The sequence below is a fragment of the Fusarium redolens genome (genome assembly GCF_020744475.1).
Source record: "Fusarium redolens strain MPI-CAGE-AT-0023 chromosome Unknown BKA55scaffold_13, whole genome shotgun sequence".
NCBI classification, from domain to species: Eukaryota; Fungi; Ascomycota; class Sordariomycetes; order Hypocreales; family Nectriaceae; genus Fusarium; species Fusarium redolens.
This window is the reverse complement of record NW_025763676.1, coordinates 76064-98542: the sequence shown is the minus strand read 5'-3', so window position 1 is coordinate 98542 and position 22479 is coordinate 76064. Positions and strand designations below refer to the sequence as shown.

At 45.7% G+C, this 22479-nt stretch overlaps 9 protein-coding genes across 9 annotated transcripts; 5 read left to right on the top strand and 4 right to left on the bottom strand.

Moving 5' to 3' along the window:
- Positions 1-262: 262 nt before the first annotated feature.
- BKA55DRAFT_648733 (cytochrome P450) lies at positions 263-2227 on the top strand (the record flags this gene model as incomplete). The annotated part of the gene is made up of 7 exons (XM_046197254.1): positions 263-1069; positions 1123-1272; positions 1328-1406; positions 1462-1654; positions 1707-1785; positions 1839-1911; positions 1971-2227. The coding sequence occupies 7 exons, from the start codon at positions 263-265 to the stop codon at positions 2225-2227; spliced, it is 1638 nt and encodes a 545-aa protein (XP_046046196.1).
- Positions 2210-5025, bottom strand: BKA55DRAFT_677889 (uncharacterized protein). The gene is made up of 5 exons (XM_046198125.1): positions 4808-5025; positions 3579-4749; positions 3422-3484; positions 3194-3332; positions 2210-3140 (listed from the first exon to the last, which is right to left on the bottom strand). Exons 1-5 carry the CDS (start codon positions 4933-4935, stop codon positions 2482-2484), a joined length of 2160 nt encoding a protein of 719 aa, XP_046046195.1. The 5' UTR covers positions 4936-5025; the 3' UTR covers positions 2210-2481.
- Positions 5026-5525: 500 nt separating this feature from the next.
- On the top strand, positions 5526-7050 carry BKA55DRAFT_575586 (S-adenosyl-L-methionine-dependent methyltransferase). The gene is made up of 8 exons (XM_046193392.1): positions 5526-5817; positions 5866-5907; positions 5954-6020; positions 6081-6108; positions 6174-6186; positions 6236-6325; positions 6378-6720; positions 6774-7050. Exons 1-8 carry the CDS (start codon positions 5576-5578, stop codon positions 7002-7004), a joined length of 1056 nt encoding a protein of 351 aa, XP_046046194.1. The 5' UTR covers positions 5526-5575; the 3' UTR covers positions 7005-7050.
- Positions 7051-7076: 26 nt separating this feature from the next.
- On the bottom strand, positions 7077-8670 carry BKA55DRAFT_596100 (aromatic prenyltransferase; the record flags this gene model as incomplete). The annotated part of the gene is made up of 3 exons (XM_046195897.1): positions 7077-8022; positions 8068-8243; positions 8578-8670. The coding sequence occupies 3 exons, from the start codon at positions 8668-8670 to the stop codon at positions 7077-7079; spliced, it is 1215 nt and encodes a 404-aa protein (XP_046046193.1).
- A 1470-nt stretch (positions 8671-10140) lies between these two features.
- BKA55DRAFT_575583 (uncharacterized protein) lies at positions 10141-12493 on the top strand. The gene has a single exon (XM_046193391.1). The coding sequence runs from the start codon at positions 10242-10244 to the stop codon at positions 12207-12209; it is 1968 nt and encodes a 655-aa protein (XP_046046192.1). The 5' UTR covers positions 10141-10241; the 3' UTR covers positions 12210-12493.
- Positions 12494-13897: 1404 nt separating this feature from the next.
- On the bottom strand, positions 13898-15068 carry BKA55DRAFT_596098 (uncharacterized protein; the record flags this gene model as incomplete). Its single annotated transcript, XM_046195896.1, has 3 exons — positions 13898-13922; positions 13975-14355; positions 14395-15068. The coding sequence occupies 3 exons, from the start codon at positions 15066-15068 to the stop codon at positions 13898-13900; spliced, it is 1080 nt and encodes a 359-aa protein (XP_046046191.1).
- Positions 15069-16071: 1003 nt separating this feature from the next.
- BKA55DRAFT_575578 (uncharacterized protein) lies at positions 16072-18291 on the top strand. Its single transcript, XM_046193390.1, has one exon. It carries the CDS (start codon positions 16103-16105, stop codon positions 18113-18115), a length of 2013 nt encoding a protein of 670 aa, XP_046046190.1. The 5' UTR covers positions 16072-16102; the 3' UTR covers positions 18116-18291.
- On the bottom strand, positions 18238-19280 carry BKA55DRAFT_705416 (uncharacterized protein; the record flags this gene model as incomplete). The annotated part of the gene is made up of 3 exons (XM_046200664.1): positions 18863-19280; positions 18505-18805; positions 18238-18454 (listed from the first exon to the last, which is right to left on the bottom strand). The coding sequence occupies exons 1-3, from the start codon at positions 19140-19142 to the stop codon at positions 18238-18240; spliced, it is 798 nt and encodes a 265-aa protein (XP_046046189.1). The 5' UTR covers positions 19143-19280.
- A 415-nt stretch (positions 19281-19695) lies between these two features.
- Positions 19696-21616, top strand: BKA55DRAFT_665532 (uncharacterized protein; the record flags this gene model as incomplete). The annotated part of the gene is made up of 3 exons (XM_046197750.1): positions 19696-19950; positions 20000-20664; positions 21523-21616. 3 exons carry the CDS (start codon positions 19696-19698, stop codon positions 21614-21616), a joined length of 1014 nt encoding a protein of 337 aa, XP_046046188.1.
- Between the last annotated feature and the right edge of the window lie 863 nt (positions 21617-22479).

The window sequence follows — 22479 nt, the reverse complement described above, 5'->3', positions numbered from 1 at the left end:
CCCGTAGCGCGGTATTGTAGGTTTCCCTAGGGGGTTTAGTATGAATACAGTTAGCTCCAAAAAGCTGGGGCTTCGCTCTCTAGACTTCCTTCTAAAAATCATTCTTTCTTGTTATAATAGTATATTTATCGAGTGGTGCCCTCAGCAAGACTGGCAAACATCTTTCATCTCATGCGCCATCAAGACTATATCAACGCCAAATATATTGCAGCTCACTCTTTCCATCAAGAAACCGACACTCATTATGCTTCAAACAATCCCCATGCCGAGCCGGGAGCTTACTATAGCGTTAGCTGTGCTCGCCCTGCTTTTGTTACTAGTCCAAAAAGTGTCCACAAGACGCAAGGAAAGCAAAGCACTTCTTCCTCTGCCACCTTCACCTCCTGGTGGAAACATTATCGCCGGCCATCTTCCAACGGTATTAAAAGCAGCCAAGGAACATCGCCAGCACCTTCTTTTCCAGAAGTGGGCCGAGGAATACGGCGACGTGTATTTCGTCCAGCTCGGTACCATCCAAGAATACTTCATCAACAGCGACCAGGCCGTAAGGGCAATCTTCGACAAGGCTGCGACACAGACCTCTGAGCGACCGCGCTGGATTGTCAGTAACGAGCATATATGCAACCGACTCAACGTTCTCCTCCTCAGCGCGAGTGAAAAGGCATGGAAGAACCAGCGAAAGGCCACAACTATGGGGCTAACCAACTTGAACCTCGCTGATGCCGGTCTTCCATTTCTTCATTTTGAGACGCTGAAGTTTCTGAACGACATTGCTCAAAATCCCAGCAAAGGTGCCAACCCGCAGTCTCTGTTTTCAAGCATCGGCCGCTACACATATAGTACATTTGCATCCCAGATCTTTGGCCTTGATGTCCCTGATGACAACAGTCCAGTCATTGACTACATATTCGAGACGGGAATGGCCCAGATTCTTGGTATTCTTCCTGGTTACTATCTAGTGGATACTTTCACCATTCTTGATAAGCTGCCGCTATTTCTTAAACCTTGGGAAAGAGAAGGAAGGGCCAGGCACAGGCGCGACTATGAATGGTGTCGTGACAAGCTTGAGGTAAGATCTATCTAGACCACTGGAGCTCATGGGCCATGGCTAACACGATCCAGAGAGTAAAGTCACTAATTGACGCCGGAGAGGCTCCGCCTCACATGACTTTCATCCGAAAAGTTATCGATGATCCAAACCATCTGGGGCTTGATAGCGTTGAAGATGCCGCATACCTGGGCTTGATGTTAATAATCGGGGCTTCAGATACAGTAAGCCTTGTTACAAATCCATTTATTTTACTGTAATACTAATAAGGGGGGAAAGAGCCGGATATCAACTTGGTCATTCCTCGAGGCCATGTTGACGTTCCCAGATGTTTGCAGCAAAGCGAGAAAGGTGATTGGTAAGTCTATTCATATCACCTTGCTGTACAAAGAGCTGCAAAATGCTAATGTGAGTAGATGAGGCTGTCGGAGATAGGGTTCCCGTTTTTGAGGATTTAGAGCGTATGCCATATATCCGTCAAGTTATGAAGGAATCCTGGAGGTGGCGCCCACCTGTGGCTTTAGGACATCCCCATACCACCACTCGAGACTTTGTTTATAAGGGTTACTGCATAACAAAGGGAGCGAGGATACATCTGAACGCTTGGTAAGCAGTCACATTAGTTTCGATTAGCTCCCTTGCTAACATCAAGTTCAAGGGCAATCCACCGAGACCCTAAACGCTACCCAGAGCCAGACAAGTTCATTCCTGAGCGCTTTGAGGGTGATACGAGATCGGTATGATACTATAGGGCCAAACAGTAGTTAAAACTGCGCTAACTAGACATTAGAGCCAGGAAAGCGCTGCATCCCCTGACGTTTCCAAAAGAGACCACTTTGTCTTCGGAGCTGGACGTCGTATCTGTAAGTCAATGGATGAGAGTCATCTGCCTCCTCATCTTGCTAACTTTGCTCTTCTCTAGGCCCCGGTTACCATGTTGCGGATAGAAGTTTTGCTGTTAGTGTTATGCGTATTCTTTGGGCTTTCGACATTACTTTGAAGCCAGGAACAAAGCTTCCTCTTGATCCCCAAAGCTTTCCAGGTGATATGCCAGGTAATCCTGGATTAGATCTTCCTGTTGTCTTAACTGTCAGGAACCCTGAAAGGCTGGCCACTATACAAAAAGAATTTGAGGTAGCTGTACAAGGCCGAGCCAAGATGCAGCCATTAGTTGTTTAACATGCTTCTTTGTATATACTGAATTTAAAGTGTGCTGCTAATCGCTCCCATAACAGTCAAGTTGTCTTAAACCTTCCCAATCTATCCTCTACAGACTTTAAGTAACTATTAGGTGAGTCTGGGAATTTCTGTATTTAGCAGGTATAGGCCAACTAATTGACACACTGACGAACCCTCTGTGACTCGGCATAAGACTGTTTCAAATATGGCCCTGTTCTCCAAGCTTGAGGCCAAGCGATGGTATCCTCTAGCAATCACGCAGTCTCACTTATTAACCGGGCTACGGCACCTAGATGCCCCAAAAACCCAACTCCACTCAAGTACAGGCGTTTCTTCTCAGTCCCAGCAGCCCAGGACTGAACGTCTTGATTCAGGTTATCCAACCGTAAAATCGACAATCCTTCTAGGTTTCCAAGATCAAATTGATCGCTGTGTTCGACCAGAGCCCAGATCGAGATAGCGCTATGTAGCAAAGCTGGTGCCTCATGCTGTGCATTAGTGCGGCTTAAACGAATCTGCGACCAGACACTGCATGCGTTTACCAGAGCTTCTCGTGCACTACGAGGATTACACATCCATCTTTTTAGCTTATTAGTAACCATTGAATGTTGGATTTCAGTGACCCGCCAACGTCCAAAGGCGATAACCTCTCGAGTTGGGAAGTATGTTAACAGTGAAACCATTTGGAGGTTACTCAATGTAGTTCGAGTTAAAGCTGTTGGTGGCAAAGTCTCGACATGTCGCTGCAGAATTTTGAGATATACATGGGCATGACGAAGCCAAGAGAGGTCATTTGAAATACCCATAACTAGAAGAAGTGAGTTAAACGCATCAAGACGTCGAGGGACCTCACGATAGCGGTAAAGGCCCAGGAGAACCTGACGGAGAGAAATGAAGTGTTGAGAAGATGAATCTAAGGATAATTTCAGCTCTAGACCGTTCACTAAGCATGTTTGTTGTCCATACCCTCTGCGAGACTATGCTTCCATGTCTCGGGAGAAGACGTGTCCCAGACAGAGTCATTAACCGGCATGGGAAACTGAAGAAAGTCGATTGGAATTGTGGAAGAAAAGGCGAAGAAGCCAACTTGCTGGCTATCTACAAGCTAAACCCAAGTTAGATACCATCAAGCTCAGTCTTTATCAAGGCCGACTGATTAAAGGCACTTACCCAAGCACAATAAAACAAACGCACCTCTAATTCCGCCTTGATCCATGCTTGCCAGTCTTGAGATACGGCATGTTCAGCCACCGACGACTTGACTTCGTTCCAGCTAAAAAACGTGAGATGTGTAAGTTTCGGCGCTCCCATATGAATGTCAAATCAAGTAAGCAGGAAAATACACACTGACCTGGATGTGAATAGCTCGGCGAAGAAATTCTTGCATAATGGGGTATACCTCTCTTGACTGTATGGCTTTCGAAAGCAGGCACCCAATCGATGAAACAGCAAGACTAAGCAGCCAGTCGTCTTTGGTAGGTGAGAATGTCGCTTTATGCAGTAGAGGGAATACAGGGTGAAACTCTTCAAAGTACACCTGCATGTAGATCTGCATATGTTGTAGAGATGGTAAATGCTTGTTTGTGAATGGGATACAATACGCATTATCGCTATTGAGTTGTTTGAAAGTGGAAGTCATCAAGTCGTAAGCTTCGTTGGTTATATAGGGTACATGACCATAATCTTCTGCCCTCCATGGCTCAAGGTCGACATCATTACTGAGAGAGGTATGCGATGTAGTCTCAGGCGATGTCTGGCTGCTCTGAGCTTGAGAGCTTGAGATGGCCAAGGACTGAGTAAAGCTGGGGGTTGGGACTTCGCATTCAAGTTGATGGACCAAGGGCTCGCTATCCATTTGGGATGGTATATCATGTGCATCAGCTTGGCGGAGCACTTCGATTGGACTCCGAAAAAAGAATGTCATGGGATGAGGTAGTTCCAGTAACGGATTGTCGAGCATGGAATGCATCGTGCTGCTCCAGGGAAGATCTATACCAAGTGACATACAATCTTGGAAGTCCAATCCTTGGGCCTCAAATGGACGGTTGTCAACGAAGGCTCCATTAGAATTAGCTGGCTGCCCAAAAACGCTAGTAGGACACGTTTCTTGGTCTGAATCCAAAGGCATCTCTATGGAAGTGCTGCCGACATCTGTAGAGACAGAAGGAAGTTCATCCACAGCTTCAGACGCGCGACTATGGACACTGAGTGTTGAATCAAGTGTGAAAGGACGTGGCTGGCCCTGGAAGGGAGGTAAAGCGTTATGCAAAAGCCTGTCCCTCTCGCTGGAAGAGGCAGACTGAGCGCTGGCACCTGAGGGCGAGGTCTTTCTTTTCTGTGGTAGAGGGCGATAAAAGCAATCGAGAGTCTTGAGAGAACACCTGCCGCATGGCGAACGACCGTCACAACGTTGTTTGGATCGAGCGCAGGAAATACAAGCCTTGGGCACATAGGCCACCCTGCGAGACTTACGAGTCATTCTGGTGGGATCATGGGTAAGGAGATGCTGATTCAGGGTATCTCTGGCGTCGGTTAGTCTGTCTGTACCTGAGATGGGATATTGGCTCGCTATTGACTCACTTTCGTGTGAAAGTACTGTTGCATTCTTGACAGTTGTAAGGTCGAATGCCTAGATGCCGTCGTTGATGACGTTGAAGATGCTCGTCTCTGGCATAAGTGGCACCGCAGTCACTACATAAGAAAGACATTTAAACAAGCGATAGCTACGTATAAGAGGGCAAGGAACAATATCGTGTAAGTTGGGTCCGAAAGCTGGGCACATACATGTCTCCTGTCAGATGCGAACGAGGTTGGGAATCATAAGATAGTCTAGGTATTGTCAATTAAAATGTGGGGTTGAATCATTCTAACTTTAAATTTTGCGGGGTCGCTGTATCTGGCTTATGACACGGCAAACATACCGGTAAACAATGTCTTGAATGGTATAAACTAGCTAGTGACTAGTCTAGCTAGTCCGATTGGGTTTTGAGATTGTAGTACCCAGGCTCTTTAAATCTATATATAAAACTCCGCTTGGCTGCGACTCTTGCCAAGATCGTATACCCCCTGTTTCCTCCCACTCCGAATGGGCTTGTACGTGGCATTGAGTCGCTTAATACCATATTCTAAGTGGCTCGTTGGTGATGACCCTCAAATATATTGACAAGGAATATCCGTCACATGTTACACTGCACCTGGAGGACTGTCGAATCACATCATGAACTTGAGGGTAAGCCCCAAAACTTTGCGCACAATAAAAAGACGCATTGATCTCGATCAGAGCGCGACTTACTTCTTCACTATTTATCGCCCGTCTCCCACTCTTGTCTCCTGCTGCGCTGCTGCAAGATGTCTCAAAAGAGCCCCAAGAGCGGTTCGCCGCGATCTCCACGATCTCCCCAGAGTCAGGGACCTGTTGCAACTGCTGCACAGACCCTTGAAGTCGATGATATTTCAGAGGGGGAGGAAGACGACCCAGGTCTTGGTGAAGACTCCGAAAGCTCGACGGCCTCCATCACCTCGAGCATCCTCCACTATCGCACCATCAATGGCAGGACTTACCACAGCGAAAGAGGAAATGCTGCCTATTGGTGATTTCATCCATCGCGTTACAGAAAGCAAGACTGAGAGTATGTCAGGGGCTCCAATGATGAACGACAAAGTGAAGCGATGGACATTGCGTAAGATAAAGCCGCTATGATGAACTGCATCAGCTGACATTCTCAGGCATCACATGTTTACTCTTTCGCAAGACGGCGAGCTACACTTTGCTCCACTGAATGATAATATTCAAGTAAGTCATTTATTAAGCCAGGGAAACCAGCTCTAGACTAAAGTCATCCTTTACTACCAGAAAGTACTTGACGTTGGATGCGGAACAGGTATGTCAATGCCAATGACAAAGTCGTCTGGAGTTGTCGTGCTTATTTCGATATCTATCTCATAGGAATATGGGCCATGTCAGTGATTGGAAGATCTTGAACCTCTAACTCAATGCTGACCTGAAAGTGATTTTGCGGACAAGTATCCCGGATGCGAAGTGATAGGGACAGACATCTCCCCAATCCAACCTTCATGGGTGCCTCCTAATGTCAAGTTGTAAGGTCCGGCCCATTCATGAAAGGATGCCATTATCTCACATTATATGCAGTGAAATCGAGGACTTCAACCAAGACTGGACTTTTCCTCCAGAGTCCTTTGATTACGTCCACTTACGTTATTTAGTTGGATGCGTTCCCGATTGGGATAAACTCTTTGAACAAGCCTTCAAGGCCCTCAAGCCAGGCGGCTGGGTCGAGTCCTTTGAAGCTTCAGCTATCATCGAGAGTGATGACGATAGTGTAAAGCCCGACTCAGCATTGGCTCAGTGGGGACCTATCTTTATCAAGGCCTCAAAGACAATTGGAAATACGTTTACCGTCGTAGGAGATGAGCTTCAAAGACCTGGTATTGAAAAGGCTGGATTTACAGATGTCAAACAATGGGACTCGAAGGTAGGTTATTGTTTCGCATTGTATAAGGATACGCTGACACGTTTCATCCCCAGTTACCTTTGAATCCATTTCCCAAAGACCCCAAGCTTAAGGAAATTGGGCAATTTGGTGAGCTGTTCAGTACTCAGGACACTGAAGGGTTTGTCTTGTTTGTTGCCAACACTCTAGGATGGACTCCCGAAGAGGTTCATGTATACATCGCCAAGTTCCGGCGGGAGATCAGAGACAGGAGGAATCACCCGTACATTCGCTTGAGAACTGTCTGGGCAAGGAAGCCGGAGTAAATATGAGGTCATTTACTTGTTAATGAGACTGGCCGAAGCATATGACCCATTTTGGAATTGAATTGCTATGATCTATGTACTTTTGGGAACTCGAAACGCTCCATAAAACTGAGGGTTCAAGTACGAAGTGAGGGACAAGTCATCGCCCTGACACGCAACTGCAAAGTAGGTCTGTAGCCCAGTAGCTTGGTCGAGCTGACCAGGTGGCGCCAACACATCCAATGCGCCGAGATACGATTGCGAGTAATACCCACGACCGTGGTCTTCAAGATATCCTAGAAGCCCAAGTGCAGCTTGAAGGTCATTCTTGGCGTAGTGTCGAACAGGTATATACGCCTTGACTTCAGGAATAAATGATTTGGGTGCAACGTCGAAGTGAAACACCGTCCCGGAAGTTGGGTGATCCACGTTGGGTAGCTCGTCTTCAGGTGATGCATTAGGGTCGAGATCAAGCGTACGTTTCCACAAATCGAAAAATCTCTCAAGTGATTTATCCAAGCCGGTCCGGAGTCCACCAACAGTCATGACGTCTCGAACAAAGCGGAAAGAAGTTTGGTTGGATCTTGCGTATATCTTGAGCCGTGAAGCACCGGGTGCAACACAGTCTATTGCCAGCATGAAGGGGCGGAGTTGTGTTCCACCGTCGCGATCCGAGAGATATGATTCCACGCGGTTTAAAGCCTCAAGACTTTGACATCCTGAGGTTTTAATAGCTCGGCTTATCTGTTGCCAGGCACTGAGCTCTGGTGTCTCAACTGGTATGAAGTATGTTTTGACAAACAAGTGATCACGGAGCATCTCCAAGGCCGCGAATATAGTCGAGCCTTTTGTTGGGATCCCAGAGATGGACGCGGCTGGCGATTCAGGACCCAGTAACTCATGCCAGAAATGCTCAAACCAGGTTAGATCAAGCTCAGGAATAACTTTGGCAAGGTTATAATGAAGATTTCGCGTGGGAATTTGATTAAATGGATCTTGAGTGCTTCCAGTCAAGGGACTGACGAGCTCAATAGCGCATCTAATATCAGGCTTCTTGCTCCTAGAGTTCCATTTCTAGCTATACTCAATGGGAGAGTGGTCATCAGTCATAAAGCTCTTCCAAGGCGCTACGCTTGACCTTGGCCTGGGTCCCATTTCCGGAATGACCCACCGGTACAAGAGCAGTAGAGCTTCGTACTGCTCGTTCAGGCCATAATCCGCTTGTGTGAGGAGGGTGATGAGTTGCGGCTTAAGAGCCTTCTACTACTAGTCTTTGTCTTCTGAGAAAGGGGGAAGCCACTTGTCTAGAGTCGTCCATGCTAGTTGAGTAACCTCACAGGGCTGCAGGAGCGTTTTGAGATGTTGAGTTTCTATCATGATACGAGCTTAAGTTCTCTTGGAGTTACGAAGACATGGAATCTATGGATGTTCTAGCCAGAGGGCTCAATCCATTTTCATGGTACTTCTTTTGTCAGTTAGCCACTGCTGTCACTGCAGCCCATCCCCGGGTCTCGGCTGTCCACAAAGAACCGGCTTCGCTAGAATTGGACAGTGAATTGGCCAGCTTGGGATCGCGATTCATGAGCCTTCTCACTGAATCGGTATGTATCAAGGATAATGCTGATATGTGTTGAAAATCTAGTGGTCGACTGATGAACGCTGTTGATGGTGGATTTCCGTCTTTCATGTTATCTGTGTGGTTCACCTGCAGGCTGGTTTGTAAATATGAATCATAGTCATAGCTTCCGTTGGTGAATCCGTTGAGGACTGATGTAGCTAGCTTGCTGTATCTTGTGAGATCTGAGTGTCATAAGTCTCTATCCTCAGTGATGTAATGATATAAGAAGAAAGAGCCGCATACCGATACCATACCAAGGGTTTTAATTCGCGCCTGCTAAGTTTGAGCCAGTTGATAACGATGTTTCAATTTATCTATGAATCATTTTGCTTCAGGTGAGGTCAATGTCAAGTGTCTCTGATATGTTTTGTCGGCAGCCTCATATCTTCAGCTGCCACGACGCCCTTGTCACGTGCAGTCAACATCCATGCAAAAGCCTCGACTCGGAGATAAGGGAGGCTAGAAAGAGTTTAGATCGGCACGGTATTGAGAGTCTTGCATTTATTAATGAGACACGGTTGTGGTGGCATCCTCCAGCTTCTAGCAGCGGGGTCTAAAACCTAGAGGTAGTAAAGTAAGAGTAAATAGCCCGTGGACAATTGTGGCCCTGGAAGAAATGCCATCTTCAAACCCCGTAGTTGAGCCTCTTATCTCAACAGCGGCTGTTATTTTGGCAAGCCAATACATATGTACCGAGCTGAATGTCTGAAATCTGTAAAACCAGCCATTGTCAGGGGTGGAACGGGGAGAGGGTTCAACCATGAAGGGATCGACGATGTAAAGCTCAACGTGCAGTATACCTTGGAAGACTGCGGTATCAAATCAAAGCAGGCGGCTAATATTTCAATTGTTGAGTTCAAGAAGGGTGCTAGCAAGCTTACAGATAATTGGGCAGCTCGTAACTGCGGTCAGCCTAATTTTACACCTAATCATCAAGTTCTCCGCGATCTGGTACTATTTCATCAGCGGCATAAAGTCCGGTTAGCTGTCAAAGCTACCATTAAATAGAATATCGAAGCAATTACTATTTTGGACACGTTTGTTACCGCTCAAGTCATGAGACTCGTCGAACACACAGGCGCTGGTGAGCAATATGTAAGTCCTGCAATAATTCATGAAATTGGGTAGCGCCTGTGGGTATGCGCTAGCCTGTTTTCTAGCTTCTTGATTAGCCTCGCTGTAAATTAAATAAAGATCTGATGGCTTGCTAAATATTGCTATTGGTTAAATGGGTGAAATGGCTGTGCCTAGCGTGTATCCACAGGCGCTACCGAATTTCATGAGTTGATGCGGTAGTTCAACATTTTCGCTGATGGAATGGGACCACGGAATGTGACCACGGAATTATCCCGTGTTTGTACCCATCTTTCTCCCATGATCCTTGATTTTCAACCTCAGCTGAAAGCTGATGCTAACCCAAACAGGTAGTTACTAAGCAATCCTCGCAAAGCCACCAATCAGCGAAGGTTGAAAATCCAATATATCGAGATACGCGCCTGTAAGTACAAGCCTGTATAAGAATACCGACCACCCAACCTAGGAAAGGCAGTGAGGTCGGTGCCAACTGTCTGGCCACGAGGGTCGCCTCTTATCTCTCTCATTTCCTTTTTATTTTACTCTTGCGTTCTGTATCTCACAATATGATTGAATCATCTTCAACGTTCATCAAATCTTCGATACCTTTGTATCACAATGCCCTCAAATCCATTATCTTCAAATGCGCGGAATTGCTTATGGGTATATTTATCTTTAAGCTATTCTCGCTAGTTGCCGCCCGATCAAGACAATTCACATCATATCTTATGTTCACAGAGGATTATATCCAACGAACACTCTACATCTCATCTCGTGGCTTGTCGCGAGCGGGACTAGTTGTTCTTGCTTTTAGCCTCATGAATATTGTCTTTTCACTCTATGGTACTCTTCTTTGGGCACTAGACTCTCCAGGCTACATCTTCAGAGCGTCAAATGCGACGGTTGCTGATTACCAATCCCAACGAAATGGTGACCCTCCCTACATCATTCAAATCGCGCTCGACGGGAGTCAGCTTGCGGACACCACAAAAAGACTCCCGCAAGTCATTGGCTCTGGATTATTCAACCCTGGTCTCAACTACACTTTGACTGGGAAAGTCAGCAATAACCACGGAACTCCTGAAGTTGTCTCACCAACACAACAAGATGGTGTTGGTGCCCGTGTTTGGTTAGACAATGACGGATTTTCAGTTTCTCCTGACACTATATCAATGTTACCTTTTAAATCGACAATTAACAATGCGACCTTTCCGGACTGCGTGAGATTCAACGGAGGCTCTGCTGTCTGGAATTGCACTTTTGACAACGGATTTGCACAGGACATTGTGGGGGGCATAACAGGCAAGCCCGAGGTTCATTGGAGTAATGCTACAGAACTCGATACAAGATATATTCTGCCCGAGAGATTGGACAACATATGGGTATCCGTTGGAACAGGCGGTGGTTCAGTCTTGATGACCCAAGTCTTTACTGTTACTAAAGACAAGAGGCGGCATACCTTCTCTCAGGCTACCCTGAAAGTTACCATGATAACAAGCCCTGGGAGCCCATTTGCCAAAGAGGAAGTCACTGACATTATCCGACGGACCTGGAGTTCCAATGAGACAGAACAAAGGAATCCTCTTACTGGTCGAATCGTCGACGGTATGATGAATGCCCAGAAGAATGACCTCAGTTATCAATTCGGCGCTAACACAGTCGACAACAACAACAAAACGGCTGTTCAAAGCAATTGGGGCTTGTACACCCCGATGAGCAACAACACTAGCCAGTATTCCATTGTCAGTATCACCACCACAAACATCACTCTTGTTCGATCTGAATCACTGGACAAAGCGCCCGAACCTTTTGAGAAATGTGAAAGGTCGAACTTCCAGAATGAAGCGTTTGGTGGAAAGGTGACCAAGACTGATTGCGCTTCTTCCGCGCCTGCAGTTGGAAAACAGGGCTTTTATGGCCAAGTTGACACAGCTGCTATGATGATTATGCGTGGGTTGGGTGCTCCTCGGTCAAACATTAGCGCGAAGTCCCTCGACAACGATGTCTTGACCTGGATATGGAACACTTCTGAAACAATTGAGTCGTTGATGATTGCTAGAGGGTATAGTGTCAGCGTCGACCCATCACTTGTGCAGATCAGCGTTGACAAATTGATGGTGGCCATGTCCCATTTGCAGTTGGCGCTTAGCTGTCTAGCTCTGTTCCTGGCTTTCATAATGTGGCTGGGTCTCATGGTCTCAACTGATGCACACTGGACCGGCACTCTCTTGGCAAACTTGATACATACAACAGCAGAGCCGAACAAGGTGAAACCAGGTTATATAGCACATGCACCTAATCTGAGCTTGGTACCCATTGGCCAGAAACGTCTTTTGGCTGTGGATGGCAGGGTTGTTACGGTTGCTGACCCAGCCCCTTTCCCTATGCAGCCTGTGGGAAGCCCAGGACATTACCCAGGTGATATTAAAGGGCACGCAAATACTGGGGCTTATCCAATGGCTTCTCACGACCCCAACACTGGAAGGCAGGCACTCTTATCCGGGCATCAACAGGGCTATACAAACGAGCGATAATGTCTAATGGTCTAATCTATATCTATGACCAGAATTAGTTTAGAGCTATTTATGATTCTTAGTCGAAGGGTGACCCTGAGCTTCAGGCCAACTAGATTAAGAGAATAACTGCACTATGTCCACTGGAAAAAGAATTGCTTGATATGTGATACAATTTGTCCATAAAATAGACGTCGAGTTTCGAAACAAATTTAGAGGCAAGAGCCTGCAATTTCACATGTAATGGTCTGGAAGTCTTTGTTATCTACTTCCTATAAAGCAAAGACGAGCTGCGCAGGGGGCCTCAAGCCAAGCCAGGCATATGACCAACGCGCCATGCTTATTGGTAGTACCCGCTTATCCCCTCTGACGTGCACAAATAACCAGCGGTGAAGCCTGCATTTAATGATGTGTGGCGTACAAGCTTATCTCTAAATGGAAATTTCGAGGCCCAAAGTGTCATCGAACCAGACCTTCGGTCCTGCAAAGTGAAACGTGGTGTGATGACGAGATACGTATCGATGACATTCATGACAGTTTTAATTTTATAATTGTCTTCTCCAGCAAGTAAGATTCATTGCTTAAACGCTCATTTCTCCTGCTCTGGAAGGTCAACCCATCGGTCACAAATAACACCTACAATTCCGCCAACGTATCTACGTAATAGTGCGCAAAGCCATTCTGGAACCTGTGACATCTAGCGGTACGATGACTTTACTCGGTAAAGGGTTGGTTTCGTTGAACGCTATAGATGCAGATATTTACAGGAATCCGAATGGCCACACGTAAACGCCGTCCCGAAAGTCCCATGTTTACACACTATACTTGGCGTTGCCATTACTCAAGCTAGAATTGTTGCTCTTAGTGCAAGATGGCGAGTTTCGACTACGGACCAACAGCATGAAGAATACGAGCTAAAATGATATGACAGCGGTCTTTACAGGGGCAAACTGTTAATAAAAGAAAGAAAGCTTACCCTCCAAATCCAAATCATAATTAGCACAAACACTTTAACTCACAGAGAAAGCTTTATTCCTTATAACACAAGATCTTTTTCTACTCTCTTAAAACTTTACATACTAAGAATACTAACTGTTTCAGATCCTTTTACCTCAACTACTACCACTTGACCTTTACAAAGATGAGAATTGCAAAGACCTGTGTCGCACTTACCTTGCTGGTCGGCATTGCTGCAGCAGCACCAATTGCCAAGACGCAGCCTAGCGACATGGATTTGGCGAAGCGCGAACCTGGCAAAGTCAGTAAAGCTATGGACACAATCCTGTCTTTTGATCGGACGGAGAAGAAGATGAAAAAGAAAGGGCAGGATATAGCATTTGGAGATATATAAGTCTCTTATTTAACGCACTCAACAGTGGTCTTGAAGCTTTCAGTCGTTGTATGGAGTTCTCCACTGAAGTTTGAGCTCAGCCGGCTGTTAGTAGGTCATATGGTTTATTGAAGGAATATAGAGAATTTAAAGTTGTTATTCTGAGAAGTGCTTAATTACTGTGTAAGACAAACTGTAGTGTCTATTATCGCGTTGATATTAAACTTATTATCTCCCTGATTACCACCTTGCCAGACGGTGAGTGACGAAGACTACTTCCTAGTAGTTGAGCTCCCCATATAGTCAAGTACTGAGAGATCGCCTCGTGGAGGACTTGCGCGGGCGATATGTCGGCTTCGATTTCTGGCAAGACAGTACTCTAGATTATATGGTGAAGAGGAAGCCTATAAAACAAGGGGTCAGATCAATAGTTAAACCTCTCCATCAAGAACCTACCATTCTCCTGCCAATCTTGACGTATAAAGGGCAGTTGCTGCAAATTGGCCTCGAGATAATTCGATGTCATTTTCGAGTCTCATAAGTAGGTTCTTGGCTTCTTGATAAATGTCAGTTGGACAGCAAGGGCTACTCTGAATAAATGCCAGAGGTAAAACCATGCAACGAGCCATTTTTGGAAAGCCAGGGGCTAGATCTTCTGCATTTAGGAACTTGGGTGCAAATGCGAGAAATTTTCTGGAGATTTGACTAATTTTCCCTGCAGCATATGCCGCCAGGCGTGACTGATAATCCTCAGCAGAGGTATCACCGTGGAGTCTACCACTAACCTGGTACATCCTCTGCAGGATCTCGGGTTGGCCGGTGTAGATTGAAGCACCACTCCAAACAATCTCATTCAGCACCAGTCAAAGCATTGACATTCCGAACAACCACCGAGCCATCATTGCCAAAGGTGGAGCACCCGTTGCGTTGTGAATCATAGCGCTGTTGGCCGGAGGTTGGCGAGTTTCTAGTGGAGATGTGCTGCGTAAGCCCTCTTGTACTGGACTTCTTGGTGGGCTAAACCCTTGGATGAACAGGTCTGCCTCATGCTCGCTTTCCAAAGCTCGGCAGATGAGTCCAGGAGTCAGCCCGTTTTTCAAGTCAGCCTTAATATTGCAGGTTCTATTCATGATAGAGTAATGGTCTCGAACGACCTTAGGGAAATTGAACGCCCTATAAAAGTCTTCCTCGAGTTTAATGAGATCCTTGGGAACCTCAACAGCACGGTGAATGCGACTGACGCGGATGTTATAGGCAGCATGGATACACATGTGTCGACCGAAAAGATCTCTGAATTGTTGAAGTCCTCGTAGACGCAACAATGCGATAGTCCCAAGAGTGTGAGCTATCCAGTTATTGATGTTGTGTTTGCCAGTGGAGACAATTGATTCGAAGAAACCCAGGTTAAGCACTGCACCCAGAGTGGCGTTGAGTGTTGCCGTGCCGGGGTCAGCAAGGCTAGCATTGGTTTGTGCTAGCGCCGTTGAGAACTCTTTGAATGCCATACCTAAAGTCTCTTGACTCCGATGACGCCTAGCTAGAGCAGCCATTGATGCAGCTCGTATTGTCGTGACCAAGGCATCTCGGGCAGGTTTTTGCAAGACAGCCTCGGCATATAGTTGGGGCAGGTAGCTCCCATAGACTGTGCTATCTATATAAGAGACCATAAAGTACGATACGGCCGTATCAACAGTGGGGATGCTGATAGCTCGACTTGGAGAGCTTTTGCTTGTTGGAGAGCCCTGGGGATGTGGTGGTGACGGCGGTGAACGTTTTGCAGCTTGACTAGCTTTTCTTTTGCTAGTTCCTGTAGCCAAGAATATCGTCTCATTTCTGAACCGCAGGTCCCAGTCTGTCTCGTACCCAGGACATTCGATATTCTGGCGGACGCACTGCGAACATCCAGGCATGGCATAATCACACTGATGGACACATGTCAGCCCCAGCATTCATGAGGACAGGGGAAGATAGCAACGGAGGACTGTTACCTTTCTTCGTTTCTGTCGGCATGGAAGGCAGGCTGTTGACGGCTTTCCAGTGTACCCCATGGTCAACTGGAGGTCCGTTATCTAGATGAAGATGACAGTTTGGTTATTAGGGGAATCTTACCCATGTGGGTAAAAGCTTCTTTCAATTGCCAGTGGGCAGCGCAGGTCGGAAGTAAAAGTGAAACATCAAGGCGGCATAAGATAACGTAGTGATTTACACGTCTTGGACAGAGCCTTGTTGTTATGTTACAGTCAGGGGCGCAAGGACATATGGGACCGACGGATTTCATGAGGTAAGTGGTGGGGACGTCCAGTATAAGCGTCCTTCTGTAGCGTCGAAACTTTCTCCAGACTGGGAAAAGATGAACCAAGCTTCCTGGCCAAGGCTAAGCTTGAATATTACATATAAATTTAAGGCTACCCTAAACCAAACAGAATGAACGCTAAGACTAGTGCTTAAAGGTTTCTAAAATATACACTAATCCTGTTATGGATTAACCTTTGAGGAAGTCACGCATGGACCTAAAGACCCCTCATAAAAGTCAGCTCTGTTCGTTAAGTCATTGTACTAAATAGAATTTGTCCCACGTCAAGCCATGAGCTCTACTTCTAGGCTGAGGAAGCATAGGGAGCGGCTAGCTTGTGCAGCATGCCGGCAGAGGAAGCTCAGGTGTGATCGTGAAAGCCCCTGCGGCAGCTGTGTTCGCAGGAGAGATGTTACATCATGCTCCTACGAAGTTTCCATCGATAACTCGGAGCGCGACCGTGTCGGCCAAGCCGCCCAGGCCCAAGCACGCCTTGAACATTTGGAGCACCTCGTCGAGTTACTTGCGGGACAACGTACAACTACCACTAACGGAGTTCAAGATGCCACTCCATCTGCTGCGTTGCCACCAGATCCGGGCATCGCGGAACATGCAAATGCATCGTCTTCTTCACGTTCTGACCTTTGTTACCAGGCTGGAGGCGGCACAACACACTGGTCAGCCATGCTGGATGATATACAAGCTCTCAGGTCTACGCTCGAGTCTTTCGAGGACAATAATGCAGATGCTGAAGACGCCAGCGCTCCTCAATTAGAGGCCGGAATGGGAATAGGCGTTATGTTCGGTGCTGGTCTCTCGCAAGCTCTCAGTATCGAACAAGTACTCATTACTCATCTTCCCTCACGAAGGAATGCCGACCGCCTGGTGTCAGCATACTTCCGAGTTCGGTTGTACATCACGCCATTCATACACTCAGTGCAATTTCGGAGGCAGTACGAGGCTTTTTGGAATGACCCTACTGCCGCATCGCCGCTCTGGATCTCGATCCTCTTTTCAATGCTGTTCATGGCCACCAACATTTCCCGGACGGGTAGAGAAAACGAGGCACCAGGGCATGGATTTACAGTTGCTGCCGCCCAGTGTCTTGCTTTGGGCGAGTATTTCCGTCCCAAGGCCTTCTGCTTTGAAGCACTCCTGCTTTACGTTCAATCGCGTTTCGTCACTTGTCTAGAGATCTCTCCAGATATGGGTACTCTTCTTAGCATGCTTGCCCATATCGCCACGGTTTCAGGCTATCACAGAGAGAGCAGCGTCCCAGGCCTGAGTCCCTTCGCAGCAGAGATGCGACGCAGGGCATGGAGTATGTTCTTGCAGCTTGATCTTCTGGTATCATTCCACCTGGGTGTTCCGTGTAGAATCACCTTATCAGTCTCAGACACACAGGTTCCAAGCAACCTCCTCGACTCCGACTTTGACGAAGACAGCACTCGACTGCCTGCCTCACGACCGAATACTGAGCTGACTGGTGTGACATTTTGCATCCTGAAGCACAGATTCATGACAATATTCGACAAGATCCTTCAACATGTGCTGATGAATCGTTTACACGAAGCAAAAGATCATGATATCGACTCTTTGGACACTGAACTGAAAGATTTATACGAAACCCTACCGGAATTATATCAGCCTCGGCCAATAGAAAATTGTGTCATCGATCATCCCCAACTTATTGTCGCTCGTCTTTGTATCTCTTTTGTATACTACAAATGTCTCTGTGTTCTTCATCGTCCACATGTAACAAAATATCGAGATAAGAGCCTCCGAGAATGCTATGCCGCGTCATCTGCCCTGGTAGCTGATCTCTTGCGTGTTTATGAGGAGTGTAAGCCTGGAGGTCAGCTGGACACTGAGGAGTGGCTTATGAAGAGTATCACTTGGCATGACTTCTTACTCGGTGTAACCACACTGTGTCTTGTGGCCTACGCAACAAATCAGACAACGGAGGGATTCCATATTGACCAGCCGGGTGCAAAGCTTCTCTTGGAGAGAGCCAGAACAGTTATTCAGATTGAACAATCAGAATATGGAGCAAGGGCTCAACCTAGAGTTTTATCAATAGTGGAAGCTACCGTTACTCATTTGGAGGCGCAACAAAGCAAAGAAGGCATGCAAGTACTGGCTGATATGAATACGTTACCACCCACGAACACCATGCGAGCATCATCAAATGGAACTGAGAGATGGAGCTGGAAACTGGGCGACGTTCAGCTATCAAACGAAACTAATTGGGACTATCTCGACGAACTGTTCGATACCTCTCATCATGAAATGTTGACCGATTAGTAAACATAGTCTAATACAGGTATAGAAATGAACTTGTCGTTGAATTCTTGTCTCTACGTGTGATTTAAGCTGAGCCTCTAGTAGCAGTATTGGCAGCTCCTCCTATGCATGCGAATCGAGCCCTACCAAGGCTGAACGCCTTGCTTTGATACGACTTTGCCCACATCTTTATCCCTCACCCCTTCCAAAACATCTCTAACAATCGCAGCCCCAATCGCAGGATCAATGGCGCCTTGTGCTTTGTTCTTCTCTTGGCCAAGACCAAGGCCGGTTGCCAGGTATCCAGGGCTAATGGCCCACACTTTGACGCCATCCTGACCAAGAAGCCTGAACCACTCCCTAATTTTGAGTTAGATTTATTCCCTCGTACGGGCCTGATTATAAAATACCTCATCATCATGTTCATTCCAGTCTTACTGCTTCGGTATGCGGGCAAATGTAAGCTAGTTAAGGTCTTGGGCCACCCTTTGCTGGGCTGCCTATTGACAGGGAAATCGGGATTTTCAGACGTGGTAAGAGAGGATGTACCGCTGGCGATGAACATAAGGCGGGGATCGCTGGATTCGAGGAGCAATGGAGCAAAATTCCAAGTCAAGATATGGGTCCCGGTGACGTTGACATCATAGGTTCTGTTCCACATTTCTCTTGCTGACATCTTGCCAGCAGTCAGTTGTTGATCGAATTGGGCACCTTTGATTCATGGCCTGGTCAGTATTGTGGAAGCATTTTTGAAGAGGTTTAGCTCACCTGCGTTGTTAATAAGAGCATCAAGTTTTCCATACTTCGCCTTCACATGTTCAAATGCCGAGGCAATGGATGCATCATCTTCAATGTCAACTTGAATTGCATGAAGATGGCCGGAGGGAAACTCTTCCTTGAGGTTCTTGATGGCTTGCTCAGCCTTTTGGATCGATCTACCTCCAACCAAGACCTCATACTCTGTATCGGAGCCGCAAATAGCCTTGACAATTTGGAAACCGAGACCGGTGTTGGCGCCTGTCACAAGCACAAGCTTTCGTCCGTCCATTTTGCCAAACTTGTTTACTGGATTCAATGTGGAAAATGAGGTTGTTAGAAGAAAAGTCTGAGATGACTTAGATGTCCCGTAGTAGTCTACCTTTTAAGCCTCTTGTGGCCTTACAGCAGATATTTATAGCTGAAAATGAATAGTAGGTTTGGAGGAAGCAGTGTCATCCTCTTTGTCCGTTATACAGAGAACATTTGTTGTTACTGGCCAGAATGTCTTTTCTCCACAATTTCTCGGCCGTTAATTCCTTTCGGGATGGCCGGGTGTAAATGCTGTCTCGGCCGACAATCTCCGGTGCGTTTACGTCCGGCCGGCAAAACTCAATCTAAATTTGATTACGGCACGCTTCGGACTCTTGTTTTCTGCGACATCTGGGTATAAGTTCCGCTGCTGCATACCTCTCTCTAAGAATTTTTTTCTTCTTCAGTCCATATACTCCAACCTCATTTATAACCGCACTGTTCAACTACACGCAGCTGAGACCAAACAATCTCAAAATCACCTTCACTCATCTTTACCATAACCTGACTTTTTCCCCCCCCGAACGATCACCATGACTAGGGCGATTCTGGTAGTGGGGGCCACTGGGAACCAAGGTGGTGCAGTTATTGACAACCTTTTACAATCAGAGGCTTCTTTCACTATTCTCGCCGTGACCCGCGATCCTGGCTCCTCAGCGGCCCAGAGACTTGCTCATAAGTCGTCTGAGGTCAAGCTCATATGCGGAGATCTTGATGATCCTTTTGCTCTCTTCAAAAACACCAAGGCTATTGTGTCTGAACCAGTATGGGGGGTTTATTTCGTCCAGGTTAGTCAAAGTCCCCAGTAGGCCTTTCATCCTCTAACCAGATGCTCAGAATCCGCTCGCCAGCAAGCAGACACCGGAACAGGAAGTGAAACAAGCAAGAAAATTCATCGACGAATGTATCCATCACAAAGTGAGATTTTTTGTGTACGGCTCTGTCGACCGTGGTGGTGATCAGTCGTTCAACAATCGCACACCAGTCCCGCACTTTGCTAGTAAATATGACATAGAGCATTATCTAGTTGAAAAGGCTCCGTTGGCGAATATGGATTGGACTTTTCTTCGGCCAACTGGATTCATGGATAACTATAAACCAGGGTTCCAAGCCAAAATATTTCTGACGTGTTGGAAGATCGCCATTAAGGACAAGCCGCTTCAACTCATTGCCGCTTCTGACATAGGTTACTTTGCCGCTCAAGCATTCATGGCTCCAGAGCGCTACAAGGCTCAGGCTATTTCCCTGGCTGGCGACGAGCTGACTTTCAATCAAGCCTCCAAGATCTTTGAGAAAACGACCGGCCAGGGCATACCCCTTACTTTCGAAATTTTTGCTTCGCTTGTGTTGTTTTTTCTCAAGGGCATTGGTCTGATGTTTAAGTGGATGCAGGACGAGGGTTTCAATGCAAACGTCCAGGAGCTCAGAAGCAGCCATCCACACCTGGTAAAGTTTGAAACCTACCTCGAGACTCAAAGTGGATATGTATCACGCAAGCAGGGGTAACTCACTTACCGTGGGCTATGTGTCTTTTGTTTTACAATGCTTTTTTATTTTATTATAAAACCTTACTTTTAAATATATAAAGTTAACTAACCACTTAAGATAAGAACATTTTATATATATTATTACTATTATTAAGTTATACTTATTTAATTATCAGCAAAGTAAAATAACGCAGATTAATACTAATCTGCATAGCTTTTACTATTTACCAAACCCCGCCAACAAGGTGTTAAGCTTAGCTATGCCTGCACTAAGTCTAGTTATATGTCTTCCTCCTTTTATCATGCAGATTCCCACCATAACCTGGTCTGACAGACCACAGAGCCATTCCTGCTGGTTTAACACTTATCAAAAGGCGAAAGCCCGATCAATAGAAGAGATACATAAAGAAGGGGAAAGGGATGCCGTCAATGCTTTCTGGTATGTCTCACCTCTTCACGTTACATTGGCAGTTGCTGCGATCTTGATATCCAAGTGGTTAAACAAAATAATGGCTTGTTCTGGGTAGTTGGAACTGAAAGGTCTTCTGGATTTGGCCATCCTGTTGTTACCTATCAACTTTAAAATTCTGTTGGGACACAGAAGCCAGCGTGGGATTTAGTGAAACCTAGAAGGGTATCTTCCGCTGGTCGCCGAGAAGAATACAAAGCGGTCCTTGAAGAGTGGATCGGCAGGTGCAAGTCGGCACATCAGAAATGCACGGCCAAGAACCCTGAGTTGCCGCACCGGGCTCTTGATATTAGGGATGATATCAACAACCACATATGCCTTCATATCTCGGAACATCACATCGCTCCGTATATGACACTTGGTCATTGCTGGGGCAAGAGCACTTTGCTCCAAACAACGACAAGAAATATCGCAGACCATATAAACACAATCAGTTTCGGAAATCTTTCCAAGAACTTCCAAGACGCTATAACTGTCACACGCAGTATCGGGATCTAATACCTCTGGATCGACTCGCTATGCATAGTCCAAGACGACGAAGCGGACTGGGAGATTGAATCTTCCAAGATGGCTTCTATTTACAACAATGCTTACCTCGACGTCGCTGCACCGCAAGCAGCCAGGTCCTCTGACGGATTTCTTTACAGAAAGGATGTATAACTTCAGCAATGCAGCGCAGCTCGATGCCAAGAACTCGCTGAAGATAGCTCGTATGAAGAATCCAGATTCCACCATGTCTGAGATATACAAAAGACCGATACGTACGGATTCAACAAATGGGATACTGCAGCATTGCTGAAAAGTTATTAGCTTATAATTAAATCAGAGGGGATAAATTCTATAAGAAACTATATTAGCGCAAAAAAAATATATTTTACTAAAAGTATATTAATATAGAAATATATTAGATATCTTAAATATAAATATATAAATAAATAAAGATTTGTATAAAGAATACTATAAGTTAAGGTTTATATTTATTATTAAGGATTTTATATAAAGGAAATATAAGCTTTTATAAAAATTAAATATAAAGAAATAAATTTAAGAAAAGTTTTAATAAATTTAAAAAAACCTTATATAAAAATAACCTAATTATAAGATATAATTAAGCTACTTTAAAAACTAAATTATATTTAATTAAGTTAATTAATATATAATTATATATAATTATATTAATAAGTAGGTCTAATAATAAGAAATTATAATTAGGCCTAAAAGTATAATTATAATAAAAGTTAATAATAATTAAGGTTTATTTACCTTAATTATATAATTACTACTTTAATTAAGTAATGTAAATACTATCTCTTAATAGCTAGGTTAATATTCTTTTTTTAACTTACTTAAAGAATTACTTT

Coding starts and splice junctions, on each gene's coding strand:
- BKA55DRAFT_677889 (XM_046198125.1), bottom strand. CDS start 4,935: ATGTCTTTCTTATGTAGTGACTGCGGTGCCACTTATGCCAGAGACGAG. Junction 3,485..3,578: donor GCCGAGCTATTCACATCCAG/GTCAGTGTGTAT, acceptor AACGAAGTCAAG/TCGTCGGTGGCTGAACATGC. Junction 3,141..3,193: donor GAAGCATAGTCTCGCAGAGG/GTATGGACAACA, acceptor AATTATCCTTAG/ATTCATCTTCTCAACACTTC.
- BKA55DRAFT_575586 (XM_046193392.1), top strand. CDS start 5,576: ATGTCTCAAAAGAGCCCCAAGAGCGGTTCGCCGCGATCTCCACGATCT. Junction 5,908..5,953: donor AGTGAAGCGATGGACATTGC/GTAAGATAAAGC, acceptor TGACATTCTCAG/GCATCACATGTTTACTCTTT. Junction 6,721..6,773: donor TCAAACAATGGGACTCGAAG/GTAGGTTATTGT, acceptor TTTCATCCCCAG/TTACCTTTGAATCCATTTCC.
- BKA55DRAFT_575583 (XM_046193391.1), top strand. CDS start 10,242: ATGATTGAATCATCTTCAACGTTCATCAAATCTTCGATACCTTTGTAT.
- BKA55DRAFT_575578 (XM_046193390.1), top strand. CDS start 16,103: ATGAGCTCTACTTCTAGGCTGAGGAAGCATAGGGAGCGGCTAGCTTGT.